General features: G+C 48.1%; 1 protein-coding gene across 1 annotated transcript; it reads right to left on the bottom strand.

Moving 5' to 3' along the window:
• Positions 1–358: 358 nt before the first annotated feature.
• On the bottom strand, positions 359–17,826 carry rcn3 (reticulocalbin 3, EF-hand calcium binding domain). The gene is made up of 7 exons (XM_070861754.1): positions 17,679–17,826; positions 15,603–15,834; positions 12,992–13,185; positions 8,688–8,866; positions 5,829–5,889; positions 2,795–2,994; positions 359–1,748 (listed from the first exon to the last, which is right to left on the bottom strand). The coding sequence occupies exons 2-7, from the start codon at positions 15,827–15,829 to the stop codon at positions 1,641–1,643; spliced, it is 969 nt and encodes a 322-aa protein (XP_070717855.1). The 5' UTR covers positions 15,830–15,834; positions 17,679–17,826; the 3' UTR covers positions 359–1,640.
• Positions 17,827–18,343: the final 517 nt, after the last annotated feature.

Below are 18,343 nucleotides of genomic sequence, written 5' to 3'. Positions count from 1 at the left end.
GCGGAAAAAGTCAACTGGACCCTAAACAAAATAAATGTCCCCCGTTCCTCCGCACAGTGCCCTCCATATTACATCTGTGCTTTGTAACGTGGAGGTGGACTGGAGATATCGCGATGACTTGGTCAGTGAAGGAAGTCTCACCACTTAAGCCCCGATCCCTCTCAAATTCAGGCAGGGCAGCAGTCAATGTCCGAAGCTGGATATGGCGTGTATGGTCTGGCACAGGTCCCCACAGAGGACATACACCACCCAGTCTCTACACGGCAAAGTGTTTGCTGCAGCCGACGGAATGCATTACAGGTCAGCGCCTGCTGATCGGGATACATTGCCCCCTCTTGTCCCCCTTACCCACCCCCCCGAAAATTGTCAAGACGCCCCATCGAGAAAAAGCCATTGAATTCGGCGCAAGACATTCCAATCGGCCCTGGGTGTTAGTGGAGCGCGGAATCGATTCAGGTTTCTGAGCGCTTGGGGAGTGTTCAACTGATGCCATAGCCGTCTCTCTCCCCTCCCGATTGCTGGCCATGGATCCTGCTTCACCATGACCCTTGCCCTCTAGACCACTGGTCACTCAGACCCTGCCACTGCCAACAGGAGGCCCAAGGTCTTGTGCACGCGCCCCCCGGCAGCAGTTGGGCGCGGTTATAACTAGCATCAGTTGGACACTTCCCTGACCTCGCCCGGCAGGACGGGGGAGGTATATGCTTGGGTTGCGATGAGAAATGCACTTTCCATCAAGTTCCCTCGGCACTGATCCTTTTTTGAGATTGTACAGGGTGGTGGGCAGAACGTGCCAAGATGGGGGTCGGCCATTTTAGGACCGAGATGAGGAGCAACCTCTTCTCTCAGGGGATGGTGAATCTTTGGAATTCTCTACCCTAGTGGTCCGTGGAGGCTCAGTCGTTGAGTACATTCAAGACAGGGATCGATAGATTTTTGGATGTTGAGGGAATCAAGGGATATGGGGATAGTGCAGGAAAGTGGAGTTGAGGGTAGAAGATCAGCCGTGATCTCACTGAATGGCGGAGCAGGCTCGAGGGGCCGAATGGCCGACTCCTGCTCCTAATTCTTATGTTTTCAGACTGCCCGCTGACTTGAACCATTGAACCGAATCTCAAATAAAATCGATGAGATTGGTAATAAAAGAAAATGATGATTTGAAAGAGGAGGCCCTTTTGTGGGACAAGGCTGAGAGAAAAAAAAATGCAGACCATTGCAATGTAGCCTTCCTGCCGGAGAAGGGGATGGGGAGCTCACTTAAAAAAAAAAAATTCCCCCTCAAGAATATCGAACCCGTGGGAGGGGACAAATGAATCCAATTACAATCCCACCAATAGATAGATGGCGGACATTAACCCATTACTGGGACAGCTCCTCGGTTGCAGCAGATGGGATTGGCCAGATTCACCTCATTGCGACCTACGCCCACGGGGCATTGAAACCCACTTTTTTTTTTGAGGAGGAGGCGAAACTTGATGGAAATTCAGTTCCTCGAAACAGGAGTGCAGGGTAATGAACTCAATAAATACAATTAACGTTTATGATCACAGTTCCAATTATCCATGTCCTGGGTTAGTGATTCCTGCAGGATTGGCACCAATTCCAATGGGTTCACCGATTAGAAATATTGATTCAAAGGCTCAGAGTTCGTCGTGTTTCCGCGTCAGGTCCTCCCCGTAATTGGTCACTTGGCTTCCAACAAACATACTCCAGTTGTCTACAATCTCCTGCTTGGTCAGTTTATCATCCTGTGAACAGACATCACAATAGAGAGAGAGAGAGAGAGAGATGACGAGGTTACTGGGAGTTTTCTGAACAGCACGGTGAGCTGTCGAACTTTTTCGGCGTTTCCTCGGTGAAGCTCACCCGGGGAGTTGGGAGTGTTCCAGCGCAGAAGGAGGCCATTCGGCCCACACCGGCTCTTTGGGCCATCCCAATTAGTCACACTCAGCCCACCCACCCACTGCTCTTTTCCCCCCCCCCCCCAGAGCCGTGCGAATTTAGGGGGCATGGCTTTACAAAGGGGTACCAAGGGCGAGAATGCAAGCGAGGAGAAGGGATGAGTGGGAGAGGGGGAGGGAAGGACAGCAGATTAGAGAGTAGGGAAAGAGAGGCTGCAGGCGTGTGCAAGGCAGAATGGGAATGTGCACAAGAGTACGCGCGTGTTCGCACATGCACACACGAGAAAGAGAGACGGAATGACAGCAAGAGGGAGATAAGAGAGAGAGCGGGAGCAGGCCATTCAGCCCCTCGAGCCTGCTCCGCCATTCAGTAAGATCATGGCTGATCTGATCTTGGCCTTGACTCCACTTCCCTGTCCGCTCCCCATAATCCTCAACTCCCTTGCATGAGAGAAAGGGAGAATAGAGGGAGAGTAATGAGAGCGAGTGTGAATGAAACAGCACGTATGAGAGGTAGAGCACGTCCGCAAGAGAGCGCACTGTGGTATATTCTCTATGACATCACAAACACACAGACTTCCAAGATGGCTCTTAACACAGGAACTTGTCAGGTGACCTGTCAGCTGACGCTTTGTTATTGTAAACAGCAATGGCTGCATTACCACAGTAGTCCATCAGGTGGAGCAGTATTCCACTAGATGGAGCTCTATCTTACACACGTGTGTGTGTGCGCGCATAAGAGGAAAACTGCGAGGGGAGCGAGCTTGACAGAGAGGGAGGTTAGAGAGAAAGAGGGAGCGAGAGGAGAGAGAGAAAGGATTGAGCGGGAAGTCAGATATTTCAGCGGGGGTCTCGAGATGGGAGCAACAACCGACCGGAGGATGAACTCTGACCTCGTTTTTATCGGACTCGTGGATCAGATGTTGGGCCTCCGACTCCACGTGATTGTAATCCCCGGGGAGAATCCAACGCTCGATCTCGCTGTGGTCCATTTTCCCGTCCTTGTTTATGTCGCGGAACTGTCGGAACTGCTCCTTTTCATTCGTCACCCAACTGGGTTCCGGCTCGCCTTCTTCGGGAGTGTACATGTCACCTGTCGGAAGCGGGATACGGGGAGAAAGTTACGGGCGCCGTCCTCTCTGGGAAGCTGTGGGCGTTAAAGGGCGAACATTCGAGGCCCAGGCATCTTTTCAGATAAAGGACTGAAAACTGGGGCCATATCTATCCATTTAACAAATGTGTTCATTAAGATTTAAAGGAATTAACCAGCGTGTCTATTGATACCACTGTGTCAGACAATGAGTTGGAGGCGGAGTGGAACTTACGGCAGGACTCGCAGCCAACTATCTACTTTACGGCCAGCAAAGACTACTTACTCAGCAAACAGTGTCTATTTTAACAACGCATGACAGCAAACAGTCTACAGTGTCTATTTAAACACCACACTACAGCAAACAGTCTACAGTGTCTATTTAAACACCACACTACAGCAAACAGTCTACAGTGTCTATTTAAACACCACACTACAGCAAACAGTCTACAGTGTCTATTTAAACACCACACTACAGCAAACAGTCTACAGTGTCCATTTAAACACCACACTACAGCAAACAGTCTACAGTGTCTATTTAAACACCACACTACAGCAAACAGTCTACAGTGTCTATTTAAACACCACACTACAGCAAACAGTCTACAGTGTCTATTTAAACACCACACGACAGCAAACAGTCTACAGTGTCTATTTAGACACCACACGACAGCAAACAGTCTACAGTGTCTATTTAAACACCACACTACAGCAAACAGTCTCTATTTAAAAAAAAAAAGTTTCTACCAACTACAGCAAACAACTCCCGATAAATTAGGTCGACTTCTCCAGCGTAATGCAGCAAGTGGAAGATAGTTACAGAACACAAATTCTGTCGCAGTCACTGACAGAGATGCGGTCTCCAGGAGTGATGGACTGGGGGGGGGGGGGGGGCAGGGGGAAATTATCCAATCACATCCATTCTGGCCGGGACTTGTGATGTCACTATGCGCAGCCTTAATTAACTCAAAAAATGACATTGGGCACTCTGTTGGAACACTGTCCAAATGTCCCTGGAATTGAGATTCAAGTCAAGTCCAGCCTAGAAATGGGTCCATTGACCCCCTCCATCTGTTGGGTGCAAGGGTTCGAAATGAACAGGTTACAATCCTGCACAAAACTTCCTTTGGGATGAGGGGGTTGTCCTCGGAGGAGAGATTGTGTCGATTGGGCCTATACTCTCTGGAGTTTAGAAGAATGAGGTGTGATCTCATTGAAACATACTAAAATTCTGAGGGGGATTGACAGGGTAGATGCTGAGAGGCTGTTTCTCCCGGGCTGGAGAGTCTAGAACCAGGGATCACAGTCTCAGGATAAGCGATCGGCCTTTTAAGTCAGAGATGAGGAGAAATTCTTCACTCAGAGGGTGGTGAATCTTTGGAATTCTCTACCCCAGAGGGCTGTGAAGGCCGAGTCATTGAAACATAGAAAATAGGAGCAGTAGTAGGCCATTCGGCCCTTTGAGCCTGCACCGCCATTCAATATGATCATGGCTGATCCTCTATCTCCCCATACCCCTTGATGCTTTTTGTGTCTAGAAATCTATCTCTCTCCCTCTTAAATATATTCAGTGACTTGGCCTCCACAGCCTTCTGTGGTAGAGAATTCCACAGGTTCACCACCCTCTGAGTGAAAACATTTCTCCTCATCTTGGTCCTAAATTTCCTATATTAAATAGCTAGATTTTTGGGCTCGAGGGGAAATCGAGGGATATGGGGATTGGATGGGAAAGTGGAGTTGAGGTCGAAGATCAGCCATGATCATACTGAATGGCGGAGCAGGCTCGAGGGGTCGTATGGCCGACTCCTGCTCCTAATTCTTATGTTCTTATGTCCAGCACTAAACTGGTAACTGGACTTAAGTACGTAAGATTGCAAAGTGCCGCAGTCCAGCGGGACCTGGGGGTACTTGTGCATGAAACACAAAAGGGTAGTATGCAGGTACAGCAAGTGATCAGGAAGGCCAATGGTATCTTGGCCTTTACTGCAAAGGGGATGGAGTATAAAAGCAGGGAAGTCTTGCTACAATTATACACGGTATTGGTGAGGCCACACCTGGAATACTGCGTGCAGTTTTGGTTTCAATATTTACGAAAGGATATATTTGCTTAGGAGGCAGTTCAGAGAAGGTTCACTCGGTTGATTCTGGGGATGAGGGGGTTGACTTATGAGAAAAGGTTGAGTAGGTTGAGCCTCTACTCATTGGAATTCAGAAGAATGAGAGGTGATCTTATCGAAACATAAGATTATGAGGGGGCTTGACAAGGTGGATGCAGAGAGGATGTTTCCACTGATGGGGGAGACTAGAACTAGAGGGCATGATCTTAGAATAAGGGGCCACCTATTTAAAACAGAGACGAGCAGAAATTTATTCTCCTGAGGGTTGTAAATCTATGGAATTCGCTGCGTCAGAGAGCTGTGGAAGCTGGGACACTGAATATATTTAAGACAGAAATAGACAGTTTCTGAACCGATAAGGGGCTAAGGGGAGCAGGTGGGGAAGTGGAGCTGAGTCCATGATCAGATCGTCCATGATCGTACTAAATGGCAGAGCAGGCTCGATGGGCCGTATGGCCGACTCCTGCTCCTATTTCTTATGTTCTTATGTAAAGACCAAAGGATAGCTGGTTTGAGAAATGGGAATCTTTATGAAGTAGGTGGTGTATTCTTGGAGTTGGGGTTAAAACATGTTTTTGGGTTGATGCAGGCAAAGGGAGCATCCCAGGTCAACTACCTCCTCGGGTAACTAACTGCCCCACTGATGAGCAAAATGTTTTATCTAAATTATATTCACCTCGGGTAAAACTACAGTGGGAGAAAAAGTCAACACAGTCTTACCGATGTATTCATCCAGATCCACCAGACCATCACCATCCTTGTCGATGTCTTCAATGGTTTCCTAGACAAAGAGGAGATGTTAGCACCCTCCGCTCACAAGCAAAATCCGGGCTTCAATAATAATAATAAACTTTTATTTATATAGCGCCTTTAAAAGTAGTGAAACGTCCCAAGGTGCTTCACAACTGTGTTACGGACATAAGAAATAGGAACAGGAGTAGGCCATACGGCCCCTCGAGCCTGCTCCGCCATTCAATATGATCATGGCTGATCCGATCATGGACTCAGCTCCACTTCCCCGCCCGCTCCCCATAACCCTTCACTCCCTTATCGTTTAAGAAACTATCTATCTCTGTCTTAAATTTATTCAATGTCCCAGCTTCCACAGATCTATGAGGCAGTGAATTCCACAGATTTACAACCCTCAGAGAGAAGAAATTTCTCCTCATCTCTGTTTTAAATGGGCGGCCCCTTATTCTAAGATCATGCCCCCTAGTTCTAGTCTCCCCCATCAGTGGAAACATCCTCTCTGCATCCACCTTGTCAAGCCCCCTCATAACCTTATACGTTTCGATAAGATCACCTGAATTCCAATGAGTGGAGGCCCAACCTACTCAACCTTTCTTCATAAGTCAACCCCCTCTTCTCCGGAATCAACCGAGTGAACCTTTTCTAAACTGCCTCCAAAGCAAGTATATCCTTTCGTAAATATGGAAATCAAAACTGCACGCAGTACTCCAGGTGTGGCCTCACCAACACCCTGTATAGGGGTAGCAAGACTTTCCTGCTTTTATACTTCATCCGAGCCACTGAAGAAATTAAGGCAAATGATCAAAAGCTTGTTTAAAGAGATCGGTTTTAAGGAGCGTCTTAAAAGGAGGAAAGAGAGGGGGAAGAGGTTTAGGGAGGGAGTTCCAGAGCTTGGGGCCCAGGCAGCTGAAGGCACGGCCACCGATGGTGGAGCGATTATAATCAGGGATGTTCAAGAGGCCAAATTTGAGGAGCGCAGACATCTTGTGGGATCGTGAGGCTGAAAAAGATTACAGAGATCGGGAGGGGGCGAGGCCAGGGAGTGATTTGTAAACAAGGTGAGAATTGTGAAATCGAGGCGTTGTTTAATCAATGCAGACTGAAGCCCTCCTTCTCTATTAGCGGGCAGCAGGCAGTTAAAGGGGGGGGGGTCTCGGAACTCCAGTTCCTGGTGGGGGCAGACATTAGACCCGGAATCTCCCTTAGAATGGCCGCCTCTTGTGCCACAGTGTACTATCTACCAGATGCTGCTGAAATGTGCCTGCGGGTTGTCCGGCTATTTCAAGAGTTTAACCAGACACTGGTCCAGTCAGCGAACCGCCAACGGGCACCACTCCCACCACGGCCCTGGTTGCACCATGCACTATGCGGGATTAGCTGGTCGCAGCTCGGGCAGCACAGTTGGCCTTGTGACCCAGGACAGGGGGATAAACCCGATCGCAGCCCAGCGATTGTTGCTGGAAAGCGTGCCTTCGCGCGCGAGTTAGGATCGGGCTTCGCTGGCGTGACCCTCAACCTTCAAACAGCTGACACATACAGGCGCAAAGAACAGACTCTCGGGCGAGATACCAAAGATCTGTCTGAACTGTACGCCCCAGCAAGGCCTCCGCAACTTCAGGAGTGCAATGTATTTGCTTCATGGGTTCTTGACTTAAGAATTGATAGCAACACGTTGCTATTAAGAGCTAGTTTGTTTATTAGCCAAAGGTTTAACAATCACACGACACATTACCAGTTCATCCACCAAGCTCACAACCACCTGCCCCATCGTGGATCCCCCTGAACCCAACTGGCCGGGGTTTTATTGAGTCTTGTGAACATCACGTGACTGACTAAGCCACTCCCAACTCAACAGCTCTACAACTATTTTAAAGTTGAAACATTAATACAAGTGCCCCCTGATTAAAGGGGGGGGGGGGGGGGGAAAGCACTAAAGCCGAGACAATTAAACAAATTAAACTTTGGACAGTAAACTTAAATCAAATTAAAATTTGGTTGCCGGGGGTGATGATGCACTCCAGTCCCTCCGGCGCCCACCTCTCGCGGAAGGCCGCGAGCGTACCGGTGGACACCGTGTGCTCCATCTCCAGGGACACCCTGGCCCGGATGTGACTGCGGAAGAGAGGCAGGCAGTCAGGCTGATCGACCCCCTTGACCGCCCGCTGCCTGGACCGGCTGATGGCCCCCTTGGCCAAGCCCAGGAGCAGTCCTACGAGGAGGCCCTTCGACCTGCCTGCTCCCCTCTGCAAAGATCAGGAGCGGGGGACTGAAGTGCAGCCAGAATTTGAGGAATATTCCCTTCAGATAATTGAAGAGGGCCTGCAACCTCACACATTCGATAAAAACGTGGAACACGGACTCTTCCAGACCGCAGAAATTGCAGGCGGACTGGGAGCCCGTGAACCGACTAAAAACTTATTGCACGGGACTGCTCCGTGCACCACCCTCCAGGCCAAGTCCCCGATAAATAGAGGGAGGACTCCCGCGTAGAGTGCACTCCATCGAGGACCCCCCCCCCCTCCTCCGGACGGCAAGATGGTACGCCATGGCGTGTCCGGACGGCAGACGAGGATGGCAAGGTGGAGAGTGCGCAGGAGCAGCCCGTACAGGAAACCCCCCCCGCGCGGAACTGAACAGCACGGAGGGGATTTCCCAGAGGAGGCTCACGTTGTGAGGCGCCTGCTCTCGAGGGAGGTTCTGGGGCTTGGTGACCACAGCCCTACAATCCCGTGGCCATGCATGACAAAGGAGAGAAAACCTGGGAGGGGAAAAAAAAAAAAAAAGAGCAAAATTTGTCATCTACCGCTCCTTCACCCCCTTCCCACTTACCGTGACGACAATGGCCTTCATGTAACCAAACTCCTCGGGGTGAAGGAAAGCAGTGAACTCCTCTCGTGTGGCGATCAGGTCGCCATCCTTGTCCGCATTTTTGAATCGGCGTTCGTCTCGCCTCAGCATCTTCTTGTAGCTGGCTTTGTCCGCAGGGTCAACATCACTAAACTCCTCGCCTGGACGGGGAATAAAAAGCGAAAGAGGAGGGTTTTTGACACGAGTAGGTCGGGGAGAAACGGTCTCCAGTGGCGGTAACCACAGCGCACAGAATTGGCAAACGAACCAGGAGGGATGAGATGAGGAAAACGTTTTTTTTTTAAAAAAAGGATAAACGCAGCGAGTTGTTGTGATCTGGAATGCGCTGCCTGAAAGGCCGGTGGCAGCAGAAATGTTGATTGGACAAATTATCGACTGCAGGACGTATGGGGTGAGAGCAGGGGCAAAGGGGGGGGGGATGCGGAGTGGGAATAATCGGGCAGCTCTTTCAAAGAACCGGCACAGGTACGACGGGCCGAATGGCTTCCTTCTGCGCTGTGAGATTCGACGGTGACCTGCCACGCGTTTTAAACTAGGCGTTCCTCATTTCCCCCACCTCCCCGCCGACAGAATCCACGTGTGAAGGGGGCTGCCCCTTTGCTGGGGTCCAGTTCCAAGGGCGCCCTCAAGTGACCACTCTTGAGTGCTTATGTTGATTGAGAGATAAGTATGTGCTTTGAAATAGCGGCCGTGTGATCGCCTTTGTCCACCCGAGAGGTTTAACGTCTCATCCGAAAGACAGTGGGAGTGTCAGCCTGGATTTGTGTGCTCAAGTCCCTGGAGTGGGACTTGAACCCACAATCTTCTGACTCAGAGGCGAGAGTGCTGCCCACTGAGCCACTGGCTGACACTTACCAGTGAGATACCAGAGGGCAGATTTTGACTATAAAACGTATAAAATTCTGACGGGACTGGACAGGTTAGATGCAGGAAGAATGTTCCCGATGTTGGGGAAGTCTAGAACCCGGGGTCACAGTCTAAGGATAAGGGGTAAGCCATTTAGGACCGAGATGAGGAGAAACATCTTCACCCAGAGAGTTGTTAACCTGTGGAATTCTCTACCACAGAAAGTTGTTGAGGCCAGTTCGTTAGATATATTCAAAAGGGAGTTAGATGTGTCCCTTACGGCTAAAGGGATCAAGGGGTATGGAGAGAAAGCAGGAATGGGGTACTGAAGTTGTATGATCAGCCATGATCATATTGAATGGTGGTGCAGGCTCGAATGGCCTGCTCCTGCACCTACTTTCTATGTTTCTACATCGGAGGCAGCATACCAATTTGGATTTTGATAGATTTCATCGGATATGGGCATCGCTGGCAAGGCCGGCATTTAAATTAGATTGTAGAAGGTTAAGGAAAATGGGACTGAGTCACCCAAATATGTGTTCCTTTTTTTCCCCCTCAAGCACAGGCAGCTGGTTGCTCTTTGGAGGTCGAACCGTGTCTGATGATGCTAGTTACCTCGTTTCTTAAATATAGCGTTTGCAGAGCAGGAGGAGCATCTGTTCTCCGCTGTAAATAAACCGCTGGGCTGCCCCAGTGTCAGAACGAGAAAGACAAATGTACAAGTGGCCCCTCAAACTGAGGAGGCAGCACCAATATTTTAAAAAATGGAGTGACTCCTTCCAACAACCGGAAGCTGCACACAAACAGAATCGTTTTTTTCCCCCACAAAGCATTTTTGACCAGCATTCTTCCTCACAGCCTGCTCCCTCCCGGCATTTAATTTTATTTTAAACGAACCCTATCTCGTGACAAACCGGCAGCGAAGCCTGCGCAAACCAGCTCCGGTTCGTTGGCAGCAATCGCGTCCTAATTAAACAAAAATAAACTCCCAATTTAAACAACATTCACAACACTATCCAAATGTGTTCGTTGACACAAACTTAAAAAAGCAACAAGATATAAAAGCAGGGAAGTCTTGCTACAGTTATACCGGGTATTGGTGAGACCACACCTGGAGTACTGCACGCAGTTTTGGTTTCCATATTTATGAAAGGATATACTTGCTTTGGAGGCAGTTCAGAGAAGGTTCACTCGGTTGATTCCGGGGATGAGGGGGTTGACTTATGAGGAAAGGTGGAGTATGTTGGGCCTCTACTCATTGGAATTCAGAAGAATGAGAGGTGATCTTATCAAAACGTATAAGATTATGAGGGGGCTTGACAAGGTGGATGCAGAGAAGATGTTTCCACTGATGGGGGAGACTAGAACTAGAGGGCATGATCTTAGAATAAGGGGCCACCCATTTAAAACTGAGATGAGGAGAAATTTCTTCTCTCAGAGGGTTGTAAATCTGTGGAATTTGCTGCCTCAGAGAGCTGTGAAAGCTGGGACATTGAATAAATTTCAGACAGAAATAGACAGTTTCTTAACCGATAAGGGGATAAGGGGTTATGGGGAGCAGGCGGGGAAGTGGAGCTGAGTCCATGATCAGATCAGCCATGATCGTATTGAATGGCGGAGCAGGCTCGAGGGGCCGTATGGCCTACTCCTGCTCCTATTTCTTATGTAAGATCAGTTGCATTACTGACTTTCCTCCACTGGAGGGCGATGCTGCGCTTTGCACCACGTTAGTGTCTGTCACATTGGAGCTCGATAAAAGTTTTGAATAACTTCACTACTTTTCAATTCTATCGCTCTAGAAATTAACCTGTGTTTGGTTTGCTTTTTATGGCCTTGTTAATCTGTGTCGATACTTTTAGTGATTAGTGTAAGTGTACTCAGAGATCCCCTTGTTCCTTTACCCCATTTAGATTCTGATTTTGAGTAATTTGTGACCTCGCTAGTTTTAAAAAAAAATGTAATATCTCACATTTATCTGTGTTAAACTTCATTTGCCAATTATATGCTCAATCTGCAAGTTTATTAATCCCTTTTTGGTGTGGAAGCAAGTCTTCCTCTATACCAGGGGTCACAGTCTAAGGATAAGGGGAAAGCCATTTAGGACCGAGATGAGGAGAAACTTCTTCACTCAGAGAATTGTGAACCTGTGGAATTCTCTACCACAGAAAGTTGTTGAGGCCAGTTCGTTAGATATATTCAACAGGGAGTTAGAGGTGTCCCTTACGGCTAAAGGGATCAAGGGGTATGGAGAGAAAGCAGTAATGGGGTACTGAAGTTTCATGATCAGCCATGATCATATTGAATGGTGGTGCAGGCTCGAAGGGCCGAATGGCCTGCTCCTGCACCTATTTTCCATGATATGAGGGGCCACCCAAGAAGCAGACATTGGGGCTTTTCACACCATTGCTCATGTGAAACTGGAACACCAGGGACTGGAGGAGGAGGCCATTCAGCCCCTCACGCAGTTTCTCCATTTAAAAGCCAGCCTCTGGCTGCGCGGGACCTACAGTGCGCTTCACGTACACGGAGATTAAAGGGAACATTGGGCAGATTTCCAGATTCCTACTGCCCTTCGTGTGAAGAAGCGCTTCCTGACATCACTCCTGAACGGCCTGGCTCTAATTTTAAGGTTATGCTCCCTTATTCTGGACTTCCCCCTTCAGAAGATATAGTTTCTCTCAAGAAGAAATAATTACCCTTGGGGTATAATAGTAGGGAAGTCCTGCTACAACTGTACAGTGAGACCACACCTGGAGTACTGCGTACAGTTCTGGTCTCCTTATTTAAGGAGGGATATACTTGCTATGGAGGCAGTTCAGAGAAGGTTCACGAGGTTGATTCCTGAGATGAAGGGGTTGACTTATGAAGGAAGGTTGAGCAGGTTGGGCCTGTACTCATTGAAGTTTGGAAGAATGAGAGGTGATCTTATTGAAACACAAGACTCTGAGGGGGCTCGATAAGGTGGATGCAGAGAGGATGTTTCCCCTCGTTGTGCAATCTAGAACCAGGGGCCATATAGTCTCAGAATAAGGGGTCGCCCATTTAGAGGTGATCTTATTGAAGCATATAAGATTGTGAAGACAATTGGCAGGGTAGATGCTGAGAGATTGTTTCCCCCGAATCGGGAGTCTAGAACTAAGGGGCATAGTCGCAGGATAAGGGGTCGGTCATATAAGACTGGGATGAGGAGGAATTTCTTCCGTCAGAGGGTGGTGAATCTTTGGAATTCCCTGCTCCAGAGGGCTGTGGAGGCCGAGTCTCTGAATATATTTAAGGCCGAGATCGATGGATTTTTGGAGTCTCGGGGAAGCAAGGGATTATGGGGATCGGACGGGAAAGTGGAGTTGGGGTCAACGATCAGCCCATGATCTTATTGAATGGCGGAGAAGGGCCTCCTATTTCTTAAGCGTTTATCTTACCAACGTAGTACCCGTAGGTAGTGTTCTTGTACTCGTCCCAAGCCACCTTCCCGTCCTGGTTGAGGTCGTAGTCCTTCCAGTTCTTGTTGACGTTCTCTTCCATGTAACGGTTCTGCGCGCGCTTGATCCAGGTGGCCAGCTCCTGTTTGGTCACCAGTCCGTCGTGGTCGTGGTCGATGCGATCCACGATCTTCCTGCAGGGGGCGGGACCAGAGAGAAGACACAAGGCAGGCAGAGGGTCAGAGGCGAGGGAGGAGAGGGCTCCTACCCAAGAGGGTGGCCCAAAGAGCTGCCGCCTGCACTCCTCCCCAGCCACCGCGCCCATCCTGGTTGGCATCGTAAATGCCCAACTGTTGGCTCATGCGCTCCGTCAGCCAGCGCCGCCCAACCCGCTCGATCCACCCGCGCAGCTCGCTCGATCCACCCGCGCAGCTCGCTCGATCCACCCGCGCAGCTCGCTCGATCCACCCGCGCAGCTCGGTGGCCGTTACTGAGCCGTCGGGAGACATTGTTGGTTTTATCTACAAGTAAGTTTGGAGATCTCTCCACTTTACCAGACGTTATTATTAAATTGCTCCGATCTCTCTCCCTCTCTCTCGGGCTTTGACCGCAAACGGTCAGCGGCCGGAGCCCAATCTCACCAGCGCGGCCTCACATCACCAACACCCCAGGCCGGCTAGCTGTATTCGGGGTGTCAGACGTGGCTCAGTGGGCAGCACTCTCTCGCCTCCAAGTCAGAAGGTTGTGGGTTCAAGTCCCACTCCAGGGACCCGAGCACGTAAATCTAGGCTGACACTCCCAGTGCAGTGTTGAGGGAGTGCCGCACTGTCGGAGGTGCCGTCTTTCGGATGAGACGTTAAACCGAGGCCCTGTCTCCACTCCAAAAGTACTTAATTGACTGTAAAGCGCTTTGGGACATCTGGTGGTCTATGAAAGGTGCTGTAGATATGCATGCAAGTCAAATTTATTTACAGCACAGATTGTAGAGGTCTGGGATTAAATGAAAAGAAAGACTTGCATTTATAGAAAGCGTTTAATTATCATGCTCCGCCCATCGAGAGTGGCTTGATGGACCAGCTCGTCTTTTCCCGCCCGTCAATTTCGTATATTGTAATGTGGGAAACGTGGCAGCCAAGTTACAAACAGCAATGTGATAATGACTCAGATAATGTGTTTTTGTTATGTTGATTGAGGGCCCCAGGTCACCAGGGATAACTCCCCCGCTCTTCTTCAAAATAGTGGCCATGGGATCTTTCACGTCCACCTGAGAGGGGGCAGACGGGGCCTCGGTTTAACGTCTCATCCGAAAGACGGCACCTCCGACAGTGCGACGCTCCCTCAGCCCTGCACTGGGAGTGTCAGTTTAGATTGTTATGCTCAAGTCCCTGGAGTAGGACTTGAACCCACAACCTTCGGAGTCAAAGGCGAGGGTACTGCCCACTGACTGACACACAGACTCTTAAAATGTACCCCCTCCCACACCCAGTAATATAACGTCTGATCACTTTTTATCCTCCCCTGGATCCCTACAATCTGTGCTGTGAATAAGTGCAGTGCAGAAACATGCAAATAATTACTGGTCTGGACTTGCTTGGCGGGTGGCCACGGGGCCTGAAGTTGCTTGCTCTGCCACGTCTATTGACTCTTCAGATAAAAAAAAAGTTCCATCACTGCCTGGGAGTGGGAGTGGTCCTCACTGCCAACTCAGCTCAAAGAGCAGAGACACAAGAAGGGGGAAGTCTAGAAAGCACCAGCCCAGATCAAAGGAACACCGCCAGTCAGTTACAAGGGGATTGCATCACGGTCTGACCACTGGCTTTCAACAAGGACTCAGAGCTGAAATTTACTCAAATAAAGTCCACAAGCTAACAAGCGGCACACGTCAGGCACTCTGCCTTTTCCGATTTCCCCTTCAACTCATGCAATAAACCCCAGCCTCTCCCACACCCACGTTGCAAACACATCCCAGTTAGAACTGCAACATTGAAGATTGCAACATACAAATTGTCACTAGTTTTGTTACAGGCTTTCTCACTGTTTATCCAGTGTAAAAAGTGTCATTAACTTACCACAAAAAGCAAGTAAGATCTTATCGACAACAATTACCGCTACCTTAGAAAGAGCAACAACTTGGAACCAACTGGGCAGAGATACTCTCCACAAGCGGGTGTGAGGGAGCTCGTTAAAGGGGCGTGCGAGGAGTGAGGGGCTGGGGTTGGAAGGTCAGGGAAGGGGGGCATTAGGAGTGGCCAGCTGCAGTTGGAGGGTTGCTTCAAGAAAAGAAAGACTTGCATTTATATGGCACCTTTCATGACCTCAGGGCGTCCCAAAGTGCTTTACAGCCAATGAAGCACGTTTTTGAAGTGTAGTCACTGTTGTAATCTAAGGGGTAGATTCGGAGAGTGTAGCTGGATTGGAGGGTCAGTTTAGGGGTGTATAAGGAGTGTAGCTGGATTGGAGGGTCAGTTTAGGGGTCCATTCGGAGTGTAGCTCAGTCGGAGGGTCAGTTTAGGGATACATTAGGAGTGTAGTTCGGTCGGAGGGTCAATTTAGGGGTACATTAGGAGTGTAGCTGGATTGGAACAGGTTCGAAGTATATATTTCGGGTTACCCCAGTCTCTCTTTGCTCTCCTCGGGAGTGAGTTGGTCGAACGTCTTCGACCCCTCTTTCCCCAGGAAGGCCTCGTGATCGAACTGGAAGCCTTTCTGATCCTCGGGATCCCGCTCGCCCAGGTCATTGGCGTGGTGCACCCGATCCTTCTTCTCGGAGGTGGGCTTGCAAAAGGTCACCGAGGCGCAGATTGCCAGCAGCCCAAGGAGTCTCAGTAACTTCATCATCACCACTGAAAGAAAACACACGGAATCAGAGGCTGGAAAGGCAAGGTGAAGCATGAATTAAAAAAACATAGCCTCTTGTATTTAACAGAAAGCAGTATCACCCTTTCATTTACATTCTACCAGTTTCAAACAACAATCCTTCTGAAACTTTAAGGAACCTTTTAAAATCAGGAATAGAATCTAACATTTAGCAAAGTGCTCACATTTCAGAAAAGTGCCAATAATTTTGCTCGATGTAAACAAATTAACTGGAGGTAAACACAATTTTGCTCGATGCAGAAGGAGGCCATTTGGCCCAACGTGCCTGTGCCAGCTCTCTGAAAGAGCTATCCAATTAGTCCCACTCCCCCTGCTCTTTAGCCAAGCAAATCTTTCCTTTCCAAGGGTCAAAAATGTTGTCTGCCCCTGTAATGCACCTTGGGACGATTTTAACTATATTAAATACAGGCAGTGGAGTATATCTACTTCTGCCACCCTTTCAGGCAGTCCATTCCAGATCATCATAAATTTTGTACAAAGAAAAAAAAAGTGCTTATCTCCCCCTCTGGTTCTTTTACCAAATTGTCTTAATGTGTGTCCTCTGGTTACCGACCCTCGGGCCAGTGGAAACAGTTTCTCCAGAGATAATCACATAAAACCACAGGATGAACGGATTTTTGAAACGGTTCAAATTGCAAATATAATTAAATGCAAGTCAGATAATATTGAGGAAATTAGCACATTTCCTTGCCTGCAGGCAACACATAACATGCTATATAATGCCTGGGTGCAAAACAAGCCAGCCCCCTCCTTATCCAAAGGATAATGGACGCATCACCACTTCCAGACCTGAGCAAGTTAAGTATTTGTGTTAGAAAGATCCCGGGCAGAACTTTTATTTATAAAAAAAGGTGGGATTTCAGCTTTCCTATTGAGTTAGACTTTAATATTAATGTGAATTCATTACTGAAATCACACTGAACAGGACTAGACAAGAGACAATTCTAAAATGTTTGATAGAATGAATAGGAAGTGAAAGTTTCTGATTTATTTCTTATCTCCTTTTGCATAATGCATTATTCCCAGGAGTATTTTCCCTCTAGCCTGAAGTGTTTATAAATATTAATTATTTTGTTCACATTCAAACCCATTTTAAAAATCTCGTTAAATATATCATTGCCAAAAAAAAATCACTGTGGCTTCAAAATCTGCGAGTTAGAAAGAAGTGTAATTTATGCAAAAATGCAATTTACAGTTAGCGAAAATAACTGTCCTTACAAATTTCAGGAACCGGTTGAGTCTGTTAAGACAGTGTCTGTGCAGTACAGTCCGTTTTTCTACCTGCTTGATCGATTTTACCATGCAAAGCAATAGGGGAGATGTTGGTGGGTCTCTGAATGGGGTTTTGCAAATACTCCGCTCTATTTTTAGTGTTACAGACCAGACACAATCTACAGAAACCCTTTGGGAAGTTCAGAACAATCCTCCAGAGCTCTAACAGAGCATTGTAATTAAATTTAACAGAAAGCAGCACTACCATTTCATTTACATTCATTCAACCAGTTTAAAACAACAATCCCTTCTGAAACTTTAAAGGAAACTTTCAGAAAACTTTTTAAAACCAGGAATAAAATGTAACATGTAGCAAAGTGCTCAAATTTCAGAAAAGTGGGCAGTAAAACATAACTTTGCTGACAAATATAACTTTGCTAAACAAATTAACATGAGGTAAACACAATTTTGCTAAATGTAAAAAGATAACATGACCTACTTATGTAAACTTTAAAACATTCTTCAAAACTTTTAAAGTTGTAACTTAAAACAAAAAGTAAAATGCACAATTGTATTAAAACAAATTAAAGTTCAATACCTGGGATTTTAGCAGCGCAAGTTGAAATCTGATTTTCTCTTTGATAAATCTCGCCAGTTTTATCAGTGAGTATGATAAGATGCTGAAATTATCTAACTCCGCGGCTGCACAAAGTTATAACTACGGCCAAAGAAAGGGCGGCCAAATTACCCAATCGCCGCTCGGCTTTCATTTTGCTAACTGGGCCCTCACATTTGTCACGGGCCCTGCGATTGGCGGAGTTCCTTTGCGTTGCCATCGTTGCCGCGGAGGGCTTTCTGATTGGTCAGGAACCGCCACGTTGACAGGCGTGCGAGTGACTGCGCCTGCGCAGTGACCGTACTGCCTTCTGGGACTTGTAGTTTCTAAAATAAAATGAGTTTGCATTTATTTAGCGCCTTTGACGTCCCAAAGCAAAAATAGAAGATTACGGGAGGGGGGGAAATGAGTAAAAAGGACTAGAATGCTTTTTCACTCATTTTTGATCGACGGCTGAAACCTCCAATCACAATAAGGTCGGGGCTTGAATGATGTTCTTTCAGCCAATGAAAATGATGGAAAGACGCTGGGGCTCCACCCACCGCCCGTCAGAGGTTAACCAATCAGAATTAAGCTGGCACTTGAGTGATGTGCTCGCAGCCAATGAAAATGAAGTAACGGTGCTGGGGGCGCCCACTCACTGCCAA

This window comes from Pristiophorus japonicus, chromosome 19, assembly GCF_044704955.1.
Source record: "Pristiophorus japonicus isolate sPriJap1 chromosome 19, sPriJap1.hap1, whole genome shotgun sequence".
Lineage (NCBI taxonomy): Eukaryota > Metazoa > Chordata > Chondrichthyes > Pristiophoridae > Pristiophorus > Pristiophorus japonicus.
The sequence above is the reverse complement of the archived record's forward strand: the minus strand, read 5'-3'. Positions and strand labels throughout refer to the sequence as shown.

What these genes read in the sequence shown, in the direction of transcription:
- rcn3 (XM_070861754.1), bottom strand. Translation starts at nt 15,829, where the DNA reads ATGATGAAGTTACTGAGACTCCTTGGGCTGCTGGCAATCTGCGCCTCG. An exon ending in GAGAGCAAAGAGAGACTGGG is followed by an intron (nt 13,186 to 15,602) that starts GTAACCCGAAAT and finishes CGCCCCCTGCAG; the next exon opens with GAAGATCGTGGATCGCATCG. An exon ending in TGAAGGCCATTGTCGTCACG is followed by an intron (nt 5,890 to 8,687) that starts GTAAGTGGGAAG and finishes CTCTTTGTCTAG; the next exon opens with GAAACCATTGAAGACATCGA.